Source organism: Callorhinus ursinus, unplaced genomic scaffold (assembly GCF_003265705.2).
Source record: "Callorhinus ursinus isolate GAN/ISIS: 27379988/994484 unplaced genomic scaffold, GSC_fseal_2.0 scaffold2, whole genome shotgun sequence".
Lineage (NCBI taxonomy): Eukaryota > Metazoa > Chordata > Mammalia > Carnivora > Otariidae > Callorhinus > Callorhinus ursinus.
The window spans coordinates 83,697,849-83,713,261 of NW_027397064.1; the positions used below are offsets into that span (position 1 = coordinate 83,697,849).

The 15,413-nt window shown below is 37.3% G+C and overlaps 1 protein-coding gene across 1 annotated transcript in view; it reads right to left on the reverse strand.

Moving 5' to 3' along the window:
- ARHGAP15 (Rho GTPase activating protein 15) overlaps positions 1-15,413 on the reverse strand; it is a 601,639-nt gene that overhangs the window by 125,051 nt on the left and 461,175 nt on the right. The window contains exon 12 of the mRNA XM_025856481.2: positions 6,050-6,184. Coding sequence (XP_025712266.1) covers positions 6,050-6,184 — 135 coding nt within the window. The remainder of the gene's footprint in view (positions 1-6,049; positions 6,185-15,413) is intronic.

The window sequence follows — 15,413 nt, forward strand, 5'->3', positions numbered from 1 at the left end:
TAGAAATAATAACATATAAATATAAATACTATATATTAAAAATAAGTAATACACAATATTTACGTATATACAAAATATTTACTTCAGAAGACTGGAAAAGATGACAAAGGAATTGATATTGGAACCAGAAGGTCATTTTCATCGAGTAACTAGCATTGGTTGCCATCCCATGATGGTAAATATACAGAGCATTGCTCAGGGGGGGAAGGAAATGTCATTATTTTTGCATATAGAGGCAACTTTGGAAACTCAGAACACGATAAACCAACAAATGCAAACTCACATGTTCTAGTGAGAGCACCAAAGAGCTGAGGTGAAGGTGCCTAAAATGAAATTACCGGACAGTCCTTGAATAAATGAGCTTTGATCCGGGCTTGAGTCAAATCTCTAAGCTTACCCATCACAAATGAAAAATAACACATCTTGTAAGTAAATACACGAGGTAATTTGTCTTTAGCCCCTTCTCATCTACTAATCAAGCTACAGTGTCACTGTCATCTCGACTCTTGTGGTCATTTGGATTTGAAAGAAGGCAGATGGAAACTACCAGCCTAAGAGCTTCTGAGGCATGAAAGTGGAGCTGGTGCTATACCTGCGTATGCTAGGAGAGGGAGAAGGGTGTTGTAGGCAGAAAAATGGCTCCACAAAGATGTCCACACCTTAATTCCCAGACCCTGTGCCTATTTTACCTTACAGAGCAAAAGAGATCTTCCAGATGTGATGAAGATAAGGACCTTGAGATGGGAGAATGTTACTGGATTATTCAGTTAGGCCCAATGTAATCACAAGGGTCCTCAACAGTGGAGGAAGTTGGCAGAAGAGAGTCAGAAGGGGATTGCTGCCTGTGTCAGTGGAGCCAGGGACTGGAGCTAAGGCATGCAGGCAGCCTCTAGATGTTGGAAGAGGTGAGGAAATGGATTCTCCCCTAGAGCCTCCAGAAAGGAATGCAGACCTGCAGACACTTTGCTTTTAGCCCAGTGAGACCAGTGTCAGACTTCTGTCCTACAGAACTATCAGAGAAGAAATTACTGTTATTTGTAGGCCACCGAGTTTGAGATAATGTGTTATGGTAGCAATAGGAAACTCATACACATGTCCTCTGGAAAACAGTAGTGCTGACTCAGAAAGCAGAAAGAAACCCCTGGCTGAGCACCCTGAAGCAGTCTTGGCTTGTTGCATGTTGTAATTCGATACAAGTGAAAAACTGCAAAAGAGAATACTAAGAAATCGTAAGCTTGAAATAGTTACTCATATGAAAGAGTAAAATGACATAGTGTATAGCTAAATATGTATCAAAAGAGGATGGGTGAGCAATTGGTTATAAAAAATAATAGAGTAAAAGATTAAAAATATATTCAGAGAGTATAATGTTAAAGTACAGATGCTTTTAATGTTGAGTATTAAATATTGCCAACACTGCCCATCCTTGGAGAATTCTACTTTATTTCTAACTTAAAACTCCATTATCAAAACTTCTGATCATTGAATTTAATCCTAATCTTGGTTAAAAACAAAAAAGAAAGAAGAAATTGGTTGTGGACTTATATAAGACATACAGGTCTTACACAGGAAGACATAACAGACAGGTATTTGTCAACAGCTAGTTAGTTATCCTTTGAGCAAGATTTCTTCTAAATAGTCCCCCAAAGGCAATGTATGATGATGGAAAGTATTTATGTTTTAGAGTCTGGAACTGAATGCTAAATCTAATCTTTTGAGCCATGTGAACTTGGGAAATGTTTTATGACTCGCTTTAACTCCTCTGAAGAATTTATCTCTGTCAAGTTATTGATTGAGTACCTAATATAGAGTAAGGAAAATGCTATCCTAGTTAATTCTCGCAGTAACATTATGAACTAGAAATTCTTTTCCACAGGATCTTTCTACTTCTCTAGTATCTCATGCTTTGTTATTTTGAGGGTTAAGTGAGATAATTGTGAAAAATGACAACAAGTTTTTCTCCTCTCTTTCCCTATCCCAGGGACTTGGGGAAAATGCAGACGTTAAATCAGAAAAGACAATACTTGTCTCCATTCTTTGGATATGTACAGCTACCAGAATGAATAAAATAGGAAAAGAGGTAAGCTTAGTACATTTCCTAGGATTTAGATATACTGGAGATGTCCAGACCCCCTGCAGGACTTTAGCCCCAAGATTGCATCACAGATCATAAAACTCTAGAGCCGTGTTTTTGTCCTGAGTTCACATTTAGAGTACTAATACTGCTTTCAGCAAAAGTCATTTCCAGGGAATTAAGTCCTTGCAGTCAGTGGGTTAAATCCCCAAGAAATAACCTGCAGTGACCCAGTTGCACTGACCTCAAATATAGAATTTCAGATCAATAGCTGCACTACTTGGATTCTGAAATATAAAACAATCTCTTGTGTTTTTGTTACCCCAATGAGTGTTATCAGACAGGGGATCGCTATGGCAATTACAGGTTTTTCTCATATTAATATTTGTGTTTGGTCCAAAAAGAAACTATTTAAAAAAGTAAATGCCTTCTGTTCTTTTTTCTCGGAATATGTAATGATGACTTTCAAACATATAATGAGAATTAACAGTAATTCCAATGGCACAAGTGGTCATTAATTGCTTGTACATGAAATAACATTTCCTCCTCAGAGGGCAAAGCATTCCAGTTGGAAGTAAAATTCCTTTTGGTCTATTCACTTTTAAACTCTGTCATGAAAGGATAACAGATCTCTCAATCTCTCCTAAATAAAAATGTTAAGCCTAGGATTGAGGGTAATGAAAGAGAAAAGGGAAATAATGTTATAGCGACATGAACCGTAACACTGACTGACATGGTGGTGTGCTAGTGTTTGACCAAAGAGCAGAAACCACTTCAAGTATTTACACAAACAGTGGGAATTAATTTGATGCAGGGAACTGGTTACCCATGTGATGAAGAAGCTGAGAGCCCAGTAAGGAAGAGTGAAGTAACAAAGAAAACAGCCCCTGCAGGAAGCTACTACCAGGCTGGACCGGCAAAGAGAGGAGATTCTGCATCACTAGATGGCAGCTGGAACCAGAGCGGGCCTCTCCAGTCAAAGCTGAAACCACGGACAAGATGGACCCTCGGGTAGAGAAACTACCTGAGGCAGGTGGGTGGGCAAGGGAGAGGGGGTGGAGGATCAACCAGCAAACCAGCTGGTCTTTTCCCTCCCTCTCCCTCTGCTCTGTACTTCCAGGGCCTCCACTGGCTGTGGCAGCAGGAAGCCAGCCCTCAAGAGCACCTGTGAAATGTAGCTCGCTGGGGTCAACCCTCCTAGGTTACAGAGCACAGAGTGAGGGGCAGAGATCGGATGGCCGAGAGGCCCAGAGCCAGCATGGACGTACATCTTCGCCATGAATTTCCTTTACCTGGTTGTTTCCTTTTCAAAAGAAGGCCAAGAACTCACGGGCAGGTCTATTGAAAATTGGTTTTACTCCTGATTAGATCATTTTCTCCCTACCCACTACCATACTTCTCATAATGGACCTGTGCGCTCTACAGCTGGTGTTCTTCCCATGGTACCAATTCTTACTTTATCTTTTAAGACTGTGTAGATTTTATAGGAAGCAGTGAGAGGTACAATAAAACCCATCGCCCCTTTGGGGCTGGATATAAATGTCTTTATAGTTTTGAAAGATTTTTTACTCGATTGGTACACAGTGGAGTAAAAATACCTACTCTGGTGTAGTTTTACCATTGCCAAAGGGGGAGTGGCCATTCTCTCATTGCTTAAGGATATTTAAATATGAACTACAACCTAGAGCTGAGTTTAGTTGAGTTTATAACACCAGAACTGACTTCAAGATTCTGCTAAAACACATGGGTTAGTAAACTTATGTCTCTGTCCAACATCTTGACATAGTTCTCCACCATACAACCCTGTTGGTTAGTCCTTCCATTTTACATAGTAAGAAATAATAGGTACTGTTTTGAGTTAGGTGAAGCAAGGCAGTTCGGTGGATTCTCCTTGCCTTAAACAATGAAGGAAAAACTACCTCCTTGTTTCTATATTACATTCTCAGACAAAGCTCAACTGAAGAAACACTGTTAGCATCTGTACGGTATCCTACAGTTTTAAAGGACTTTTCTTAAGCACTATCTCTTTCGTTTTCGCCATAACCCACTTTATACATGTTGCCGAAAACTCTTTCAATAGCCATCTGTCACGATAGCATGCTGCCACTTCAACTCTGCCTTGTTCCATTCTGACTATGCCAGTGTTTCTGAAGTTCTGTTAAGTGAGGGTTGAGTCTACAATAGTGCAGGGATGGTCCTACTCTTTGGAGAAATTCAAAGGACATGCCCTCACATGCCCTCTGAGGGCCCTCTGCTTCCCCTATCTCTCAAGCTAAGGGAATGACTTGCTTTGTATCTTTAGAATCAGGTGAACTAAAGGAAGCTTAAACAATGGGTTTCTATATCACAGCCCTCAAATCAGCACATGTACAGGTATGTTTACAAATAACATAATCCTCACCTAAAAGTCTGGAGGCCGTGATGTGAAATTTGTATGACTTCTTTAAAGATACATAATCGAAATAGGTACTGAAATGCAAGTTTCCTGACTTCTTACCAGAACACTGTGCTAACACTGCCAGTAATCTTTCATGCTCGCCAGCCATGTTCCAAGACAGAATGTCAGAATAAGTTGTTATGGAAATGCATGCTTATTTATTATTTTCTTTATTCCTCCTTTTAAAAAGTTGAGCCTGGGAACCATAAAATACTGTTCTCCTTGAGAAGCAGAAAGCTCATGAAATAAAAAGACAGGGGTTAAGAGGCCCAGCCTCACCTCAAAACCTATCGTTAGAGAACCTGCTGCTATATTCAACAAGAGCAACAATGACAACAACAAAATCCAACGTTGTGAGCACACAAGAGAAAGACCTTGGGGAAATAACTTTGCTATATTCCTCTTGATATCATTTGGTGACCAGAACTTTAAACAAGTATGAAGACTTGTGAAATGGGCCACAGAATAAAGGGCATATTGAGGGGCTGTTCTCCAACATGGGCCCCCCAAACCCCTACGCCCACTAATGGGAACACTGCACACACAGCCATCCTCTATCAGACTTCCTAAACAGAGCAGTTTTTTTTTTTTTTCTTGGAGATTTTTCTCGTTTGGACTTTAATTAAGCTCCTGCAAGGCTTGCAAACTTTTTAATTTTACCTTTCTTTCTTCTTTCTTTTTCCTCCTCAAATCAGCTTTCTTGCCAGGAAACATTTTTTAAGCTGCCACAATTATAGTAAGTGTACCCTAAGATACTAAATTTAGATGTACTAGTAGTTGCTTCTCGAGGCATCAATAGCAAAAGTTTCCTTGCATTTGGAAAGATTTTTATTCATTCACTCATTGATTTACTCATTTTGACTTAAGTGTGTGTGTTCTGAATGCAAAAACAATAGAAAAAGAAGCTTCCTGGAGTGAGTGTACAATGACTACTGGTTAGTATGTGATATAATTCAACCTCCTACAAAGTCACCAGCTTAACCAAAGAAACCTGCCAGTAGTTAATTTAATATCACACTGTTCATAAGCAAATTGTAGCTATTTACTAGTACTGGTGGGTGGAGGGTGACGGAGCCTCGAGAAGGCGATGCCTGAGTTGATGATTTAACACCTCTTTAATGAACCAAAATGAAAGTCACTTAAGTTCTTTTTCAAGACCCTTTTTTACCCCAACTCCTTGCCAATCCCCAAACTCTGAAAGGTAGGTGCTGAGAATGCCAAAGGTGATCCCTTCGAAACTGATTCCGTGAGAAGTTATTTTCATTTGAGGAGGTTTTAGTTGAAAAGCAACCACTCTAAATAGGTTACCCTATTTTTTTTTTTTAAACCAAAAACCAAAATCCAAAACAAAACTCAGATAATATTGCAGGGCCAGAAATAAAAATAAGCCATCAAAAACACAACACAGCAAATGAAACATGTGGAGCGTTGGGGGTCTTATCATCTCCACGATCACTATTCTTGTCCTTGTTGTTTACTTAATAACTCCACGCCACCAGGTTTCTCCACCAAGCGCTCCAGTCTGTGAGGTTACTTACTGATCGCCTCCACAAACCGCTCAAAGAAGCTGTAAGGGAAGAGCGGCTCAGGCAGCTCCCGGAAAAACATCTTCAGTGCTCCGGTGACAACGTGGATGTCCTCCCACTGGCTGTCGTCCAAATTCAGCTTCTCTTCTGGGAAAACACGAGGAGAAATGGAACAACTGGTTTTAATGAAACAATTACAAGACACTAATTATTATGTTAATGTTTGCCTACTATCATCAGCAACCGTTAACAGCCTTCTGCACCTAGAGGTTTGGTGCTGTGCATGTTTTTTTTTTTTTTTTTCCCCTTTTTCCGTAGGAAGGGAACATTTTCAATGGAATACCATCTGTAGGAATGCAGCTAACAAAAAAACAAGAGACACAAAGAGACAGTGCCATTGACACAGTATGTCAGATACATTTATTCCCATAATGCATCAGTATGAAAATTAGCATCACAGCTCAACATGATTCAAAGCTATTTGGTTTTGAGGCCGAGGGGCTAAGAGTTGCCAATGATGGCCGGCTCAAGGGACCGGCCTAAAGGCCTTGCTGAGCCAACAGGAGACATATGCTAAACATGGCAATAGAAAATGAGTTATTGCTTTACATGTGTTAGCCTTGCTATGTACAAGGGAATAATGGGTAACACTTTTTTGCTTTTTTTTTTGCTGAATATAAAGTCAGCAAGGAATAGAATACTGAGTGAGAAAGGATATTAATTCCTTCTTACTGCTTCAAAAATACCTTTTTTTTTTTTTTTTTTTTTTTTAGTTTTCATCTCAGCGAGGAAAATGTGCCCAGCAACAATATTAGACAGACCCCTGTTGGCCTACAGAGGCTATGCAAAACTGTCAAAAATGATAACACACTAAAGACAAACCACAAGTGCTTACCAACTCCGTCTAGAAACAACAGACATGTTTGCTTGGGAAGCTTGAGTGAGTTGAAACATTTAAATACTAAAGAACATAAATGCCAAAATGAAGTTTTTAGAAGAAATAAGCAGACGCTGGACAATTATTTTCTTCTTGTTCGCCCTCAAGAGGAAAGTCTGGAATCATTCTTCCCCAAGAAGTGGATGTGGCAGGGTCTGAAAGGGACATCTTTACACACCACTAAAAGGAAGCAAGGCAGAAAAGCATTGCTGTTGTATTTGTCTTTGTAAGCATGCAACGTGAAAAAGATTTTGAATTCTGGGCTGAATAGAAACTAAAGTTAATCGTTTTAAACAACCTGGGAGGGGGAGGTTAACTGAAAAGCCTGGTACCCTGGCCAGAACTTCACAGGTATCTAGTCCACCGGAATGTTGTTTCTTTCCCGATGTCTTGGGTTCGCATTCACATGCCCCCTTGGTGTCAGTTTTATGAGGCAGAGGAGAAGCTGCACCAAAAATGTGAGAAAAGCTGAGAATTGTCACTGTGGGGAATCTCTGCACGGGCTCCTTTGTTAATAGTGTTCATGTCCTTTTAAAATCTTAGCCAAAATCTTTATCAGATCTCTTTTTCTAAATGGACTACTATCTCCAGGGCTGGCAAGTGACGTTCCTGTTCAATAGGACATTTGCAAAGAGAAGGAGAGAAGGTGCATCTGTTTATTGCAGATGGGCTATTTTCTTCTTCCCTTTCAGTCTTCATTCTTACCTCAGTCATAACACAATAATATGATCCACAACAAAATCAGCGGAGGAGACCTTCTTTCTGCCCTGTAATCATTTTTGATTGATTGTATTTCAACAATTAGTCTTTTATTTGGCTACATACTATTGAAATAGGCCGACAGCATCTTAGCAGGCCAGCTTTAAACAGTCAACTGTTAACAATAGCATCAAAAAGGGAGACCTGATGGGGTTTACTGTCACTTTAAAGAACGGGGTTTTCACATTGTTGAAATCTGTCAGATATTTTGAAATGTCCCTCTCACTATGGTGCCACACCCCCTGCGTGCCCTTATAATAAAATTGGTTTTACTCCTGATTAAATCATTTTCTCCCTACCCACTACCATACTTCTCATAATGGACCTGTGCGCTCTACAGCTGGTGTTCTTCCCATGGTACCAATTCTTACTTTATCTTTTAAGCACTTTGCTGCTAAGATCTCATGCAGAGTGCTTATGTTTTGTTAAGAGCTTCATTCTTAGAGAAATAGCTTAACACATGTTCTAAAAATGTTGTACAACTTATTGCTTAAAACACATTTAGAAAATGTATAAGTACTGTAGCTTTGGCACTGAACTTTAAGTGGAAACCTAAACACACACACACACACACACACACACACGTGTGTTCTCACACACACAACTATCTTTACCAAATATTTATCAGAAAAGTCCAAGACAAAATGCCATTCTGATGCACAGGTTCAAGATTGCCAAAAGGAAGTGTTCAGTAGGTCAAAAAAGAGAGTGGTTTTATCTGGAGCAAGAAAACAACAAGAACAAACAATGGCTTGACCACTGATATTTGGACCCTCCAGATAAACATCAGTTAATTCAAGTGATTGTGAAAATGGGATATTTCAATATACATAAAAAAGAAAATATCAATAAATACCATTTGATGATATGCACTTGAAATGACATATTGATATTATTGACTTGTGTTACTTAAACCAGCATTCCTATTATGTAGTCTTCACTTAAAAAAAGAAAGCAAAACAACGTGTAGCTCTCTACAAGTAGCTTAAATAAATAGTATGGCAAGCAGTTGGAAAGAATCTTTTGAAATATAAAATCTAACTTTTATATTAAATTTTTTCATAACCAACCAAGTTTAAGATTACTTGTAAACCAGAGGGCTTTAAGGAATATTTTCCAGGGCCATTGCGATTTATTGAAACATGCAGTTATGTCCATATACAAAATGAACTGACCATAATTGTAACTTGGTTGTAACACATATCATTATCATATGTGCTGCCGAAGCGAGCACAACAGGTATCGTTATAAACACATTTGTATTATTTGATAGACACTTTATAAATAAACCGTTAGCGGTGGTGACGTCCTATGCTTCTCCCTTTTTTCAACAGAGCAAGGTTTCTCAACAGTAAAGCACTATTAACACTTGGCACTAGATAATTCTTTGTTGTGGGGTTTGTGCTGGGCATACTAGGATGTGTGAGAGCATCAGTAGAAACTTGACATGCTGGAGTCCAGTACTGGGAAGAAGACTGGCTGAATCATGACATCTCGCAATCCTTACTCTGATAATCGTGCTGATTTCTCCTGGCCTTCTAATTAGGTTTTCTTAAATTCATTTTGGTCATGGCTTTTGGCTTAAAGCATGGAAACAGAATTGAAGATGGGTCAAGCTCTAGAATCCAAACACTGTGTGACTTTTATGAGATCACCAAGACATTTATCTACATGTTGGAATAAGGCCATCTTGAAATGCCCTTTCTTGCGGGGTCTTTTGTGTATTTTATTTATTTTGAGTAAGAACATCTATATCAAGCTGATTATATTTGAAAGAAAAAAAATTAGATAATTACTATTAGGAACAGTCTTTCTTAAAATGGAGAATTAAAAGATGCACCTTTGATAGTGACAGCAGATCCTGGTAATTTCCTCGGGAAAAAGGCACGTTTATTAGTTCAATGGCCACTTTCCTCAAATATTGCCCTACAGATTGGTATAAACAGAAGTTGCAATATCTGCTCTGATTTTAACTAAACTCACTGTGCTGATTGAAATGTGACTGCAGATAACTTGAACTATCCAGAAGCGAGTAGTGACATAAGAGTAGAGAGGTACTTCTTTGTGTATTGAAGAGCAAGTGCGTGTTTACCTTGTAGTTTTTTCTAGGCACTTTTAAAGCTTCTTTCCAACTTTCTTTAACTGTTGTAATAAAAAAGAGGAAAAGACACCCCAACTTTCCCCAGGATGTGGGGAGAAGAGCTCTGATTTTATTAATATAGTGAAAAGAATCTATTACATTGTAAAACTCTCATAAAGGATGTGGTATCTGCTTCCAGGGCAGATGACCATTCGGGAACCTTATTTGAAAGGCCCAAATGAAAGAGATGCCAGAGGGACTACCGATCTGAAAAATAATAATATGTTTGGCCATCAAATCAAACTGGAAGATTAGTTATTAAAGTGGATAAGACACACTGTTTATCTATAAGGACAAAAGATGATCGTCAGTTTAGCACTTAAGGGAGTGGATCAAAAGGAAGTTGGTTGAATCATTTGACTAGCTCAACCTTTCCTGTTGTGTTGGCCCCTTAAAGTGACAGTTCAGTGTGATTTCCAGCAGATTAGACAGCTTCCAAATTCTCAAACCCCCCAGTGATGTAAACCCTGTGTCAAAAGTAGCATCCTTCTGCTGCACTCACTCCAGCCCCTTCCTACAGCATCTTGGGACTAACATGAGACTTCAGTGAGGATGTTATTTTAGAGAACTTGACCAAATGGACAGTTAATTTGTTAGTTCAGTTGATTCGTATTGAATAAACATAGATGGAATAGAGACTACATACCGGGGCTGTATTGTGTGCTTTTCAAAGCCACAACTGTTGAAGCTGTTTTATATTCCTCAGAGGAGAGGGTTTCACCAGGTGCTCAGAAATACTATTCAAGTGAATATAGACTAAGTTCTAGACATTTTACATCTTATGTCTGTTCCCTAGAATAAGACCCTATTGATCCTTGCAGACAAGCAAGAACAAACTCCGAGAATAAACATATCACCCCCAAAAATGTGCAGTGTGTCTGTTATGGGCTGACTTGTGTCACCCTCAATTCATACATTGAAGTCCTAACCCCCAATACCTTGGCATGTGACTGTATTTGAAGATGGGACCTTTAAAGAGGTAATTAAGGTAAAATGAGGTCATACTGGGTGCACCTTAATGCAGTATGACTGACGTCCTTGGTCCAAAGAGAAGATTAGGACGCAGACACGTACCGAGGGAAGACCATGTGAAGAAACAGGAGGAAGATGCCGTCCACAAGCCGAGGAGAGAGGCCTCAGAGTAAAGCAACCCCGCCAATACCTTGATCCTGGACTTCTTGCCTTCCTAAATATGAACAAATAAATTTCTGTTGTTTGATCCCACCCAACTCTCAGTCTGTGGTACTTTGTTATGGCAGCCCTAAAAAATGAATATAATGGCCAAAAGTTTGCATAAAGAAAGATGTCATGTTCCTGGATCGTATCTAAATATTTTCTTAACACACGGGCTATGCCCCACTTATGAAATATAATAGACAGCAGAAAGCTGTTTAGGTTATTCCAGATGAATAAAATAATTATCTAGATTCAGAGAACGGGTTTGAAGCTAGAATTAGTTGGATAATAGCTTGCCTATTTAGACGCAACCCAACTATTTCAAATGATTTGCTCTCTAAACATGCAGGATGCTCTCTATCTTGGCCTCTAGACAAAGAATAAAAATTATGATTGCCATTTTCTTACTCATTCTTTTTTCCAGCTACTACTTCTAAAGTGCAAATATTTCATTGCTGTTATAACCTCAGACACAAAATACTGGGGAACATTTAAAATGTTCTCAGGAAACACTCAATGCAAGCTAAATCAACTTTCTACAGCCATGGTATCTATCAAATAAGGTGGAAAGTGGTTTTAAATATGAAGCTTTATATTCCAAAATCAAAGAGATATGGTCCTTACAATTTATCATAATAACTTCCAGGAAGCTATGAACAGGCCTACATTTAAAAATGGTTACTTTACTGTAAGAGAACATGGTTGGATCTGGGCAGTTTTGCCACCTGGCCTACAAAATATAGTTTTGTGTGGCCAACTTAGTAAGAAAGAAGGAGGAACCAAGGAAATAACCAGAAACTCTTTAAGATACTAAAACTAAAAACAAAACAAGACAAAAAAACAAGTTTTTATTTCTTAATGGGATGTTTTGGCATGCCATGTTGGCTTGCTTTCTATGTATTTCATGTTGTGTATATTCCTTTGCAAATCACTTAGGAAGCCCAAGGCATGCAAATAATGTCACAGGCTAATATAAAATACCTTTAGTTACTCTCTTTGAAGGAAGTGAAACAGACTTCTACTATATCCAGCACAGGAACTGGGTCAGGAATGAGAATGTCTTATTTTTATTTTTTCTCAGATTTCATTTGAATGTAAATAATAACATAATAAATAGGTACAACTGAAACTTGTGAAGCAAGCACCACAGATGGAAAGTATAACAAACGTGTCATTGCTTCGTGCATTTTTAATTTATAATGGCATACCATAAAACATCTCCCCATCATCACAACTCCATGTATAATGCCACCTTATAAAATGATGTTATTGACATTATGCTTCTCTCCAGGCTTTTAGACAATTTTTGTCTGGGCATCTGAGGAGAGGTAGCCCTGTTCAGAGTCTAACAACAACACCACCACCCAAAAAAATGAACTGACTTTATTTGTGAGGATCATACATTTAAAAAAATGATATATTTCATGGTCCCAATATATATTTCTTTAATTCCTTTCATACTCAGAGCTTCCAACACTGCTCTTATTTCCATTCTGTCAAAGGCTTTTTGTGCTCTGCAGACACCATACACAATGGTTCATTTTATTTGACCGTCTTCTCCAAACAGAATCTGAATTTGTTTGAATTCCATGGATGATTTCATACATTACATACTCCAAAGGGTAGAGAATCCGTAGGATTACATTTCAACAAAGTCATTTTTGAGTTTCCTTCGTTATTGGCTCTAAATTTCAACACCATTGCTATTTGTTCCCTCAAAGTTATATTACATTTGCAAATATCAAGCAGAAGATCAGGTCAAAACATATTTCATAATGATATCTGGGAAATAAATACAACTAAATCCTATAAATGCCCATCTACAGATAACATTTTTATTGTAGGTATACGCACATGTGAGTGTCTAATGAGACTGTCACATCGCCCTCCTAATTTTGTGTGAGAATTAAGTGAAGTAATGTATGTAAAAGATTTAGTACAGACTTGTTATAACGTTATTAGAAAATTTATCTGGACATTATCTTCTTGGTCGGCTGGACTTTGGCAAATGTTTCCAGAATCTAATATAATTTCTAGCTTTTATGATTCCCTTTACTACGTGGTTGATGTTTGTGGGGTTAGAAATGGTATCATTTAGCAGGAAGGACTGGGGTCTTTGCTAGTTTAGAAGTCTCCCATCTGGAAATATTTCGTCAGGAAAATAGAAATAAAAGGTAAACAAAATTGTTAGATTAAGACAGAGCTACTCTCACTTGTTGAAACCATTTTATTCCTAGATAAGATATCAATTAAAGATAACAAAAATGAAGAGAGTGTTTTGGCAATCATTGAAGAACATTTTCCTCCTAAATTATCTTGATTAATTGATTCACGGGCGTAGTTAAATAAATTTTCTATTTCATATCTCAAGAGCTGCCAGAGTTCTTCAAATAAATAAATAAAAATTAAAAAACAAACAAACAAACACAAAGGCACAAGAAATCGGAGTTGGCAGATCTGTAAGTTTTACAACCGTGTGCATAAGGTTAGGCAGAATAGCGAGATCTCCATGCATCAGTTTCTTTGTGAAACCACTGAATAACACAATCTTCTTAATTCTGTATCTGTGCAATGTTTTCAGTCCAGAATAATGATATAGATTTTTTCATGAACCTATTATCAATAACTGGTTATTTTGTTTTTCTGAATGAAAAGTTTTAGAGATTTTTTTTTTTCCACCTCAAAAGAGAGTCTGCCTGTCTGACTCCAGGGGCCTCCAGCTTTCAAAGATATGGAGCATAAAATCACCCTTGTGTCACTTTCTTCCATAACGTTGGAGAATCGTAATTCATACAAATAATTCACAATGTGGGCTGTTTTCATTACAAAGGAGCTATAAAAAGTAGTTGATAAAAATTGTCAAAACACTTGATAACATACTTGAAAAGCTACATTGTTTAATATGAAGAGTCGTGGTGCTTATTGCTATTTAGAAAATTTTATTTATTTTATTTTGAAATGGAAAATGTATTCACACAATTTAAAGTTTAAAATGCATACTGCAAAAGTCTCTTTCTAGTCTATCCCTAGCTAGCTAGTTCACCCATAGAAAATCCATGTTATCAATTTCCTATGTATCCTTTTAAAGCCATTTTCTATACTCAAGCTATATTACCCTCCACCATCACTTAAAACATAAACAGCAATATAATCTATGTACTGTTCTGCAACTTGATTCTTTTCCCTTGATAATATATCATAGAGATTATTCAAAATCAGGACATAAAGAGCTTCCTTGTTCTTTTTTTAAAGTTGCATAATTAATTTTATGGATGCACAGTAATTTACTTAATCAGTTTTCAATTGTCGAATATTTTGCAAGTACTAGTGTAAGTTATCTTGTTCTTAGATCATTTACATCTAAGTATAAGTGTGTACTATGTGCACAGAACAAATTCTTAGACCTAGAGTTTCTAGATCAAAGATTGTGTGTATATCTAAAATATTGATAGACCTTGCCACATTGCCCTCATAGCTAGTGCACCAATTTATGTTACCATCACAATATTTGAAGACTATGATTCATTGGGAACATATACTCAGTACTGCCTGTCACTCTTCTCAGATGTTCGTAAATTGTGCTTTTACTTGTATAGTTGAAAAAATACTAAATAAAGAATAAAATAAGGAGAGATATACAGACTTAGACTAAAAATACACATAAAAATCTTGGTGAATGAAGTGAAAAATTTTGAATATTTAAATGACGATAATGGGTAAACAATTGATGTTTAACAAACATATACAAACAATAATAACTACAAATAAGAAAGTAAGCCCCAATAACAATAACTCTTTTCTGCAAGATGAAATCAGACAGGGAGAACAAGCCATAAGAGACTCTTAATCATAGGAAAAAACTGAGGGTTGCTGGAGGGGAGGAGTGTGGGGGGATGGGGTAACTGGGTGATGGACATTAAGGAGGGTACGTGATGTTAATGAGCACTGGGTATTATATAAGACTGATGAATCACTGAACTCTACCTCCTCTGAATCTAATAATACACTATATGTTAATTAACTGAATTTTTTTTTCAATCTTTTCTTCCTTCATTTTATTTTATTATTATTATTTTTAATTTTTTTATTGTTATGTTAATCACCATATATTACATCTAATTAATTGAATTTAAATTGAAAAAATAGTAAAAAAATAAAACACCAAAAATAGTAACTGTTTTCTGATAAAATAAGATACTAAATAGAAGTAAAATCAAATTAAAAAGAAAGAATGGGTATGCCAAAAATAAACAAAGGATTGGAATTCCACCATGTATGTCAATTTCAGCAATTAGTAGTACAGAGTCAAATGAATTAAGTATTGATTAAATTAATTAACATATTCATTCATTAAAACAATTTGA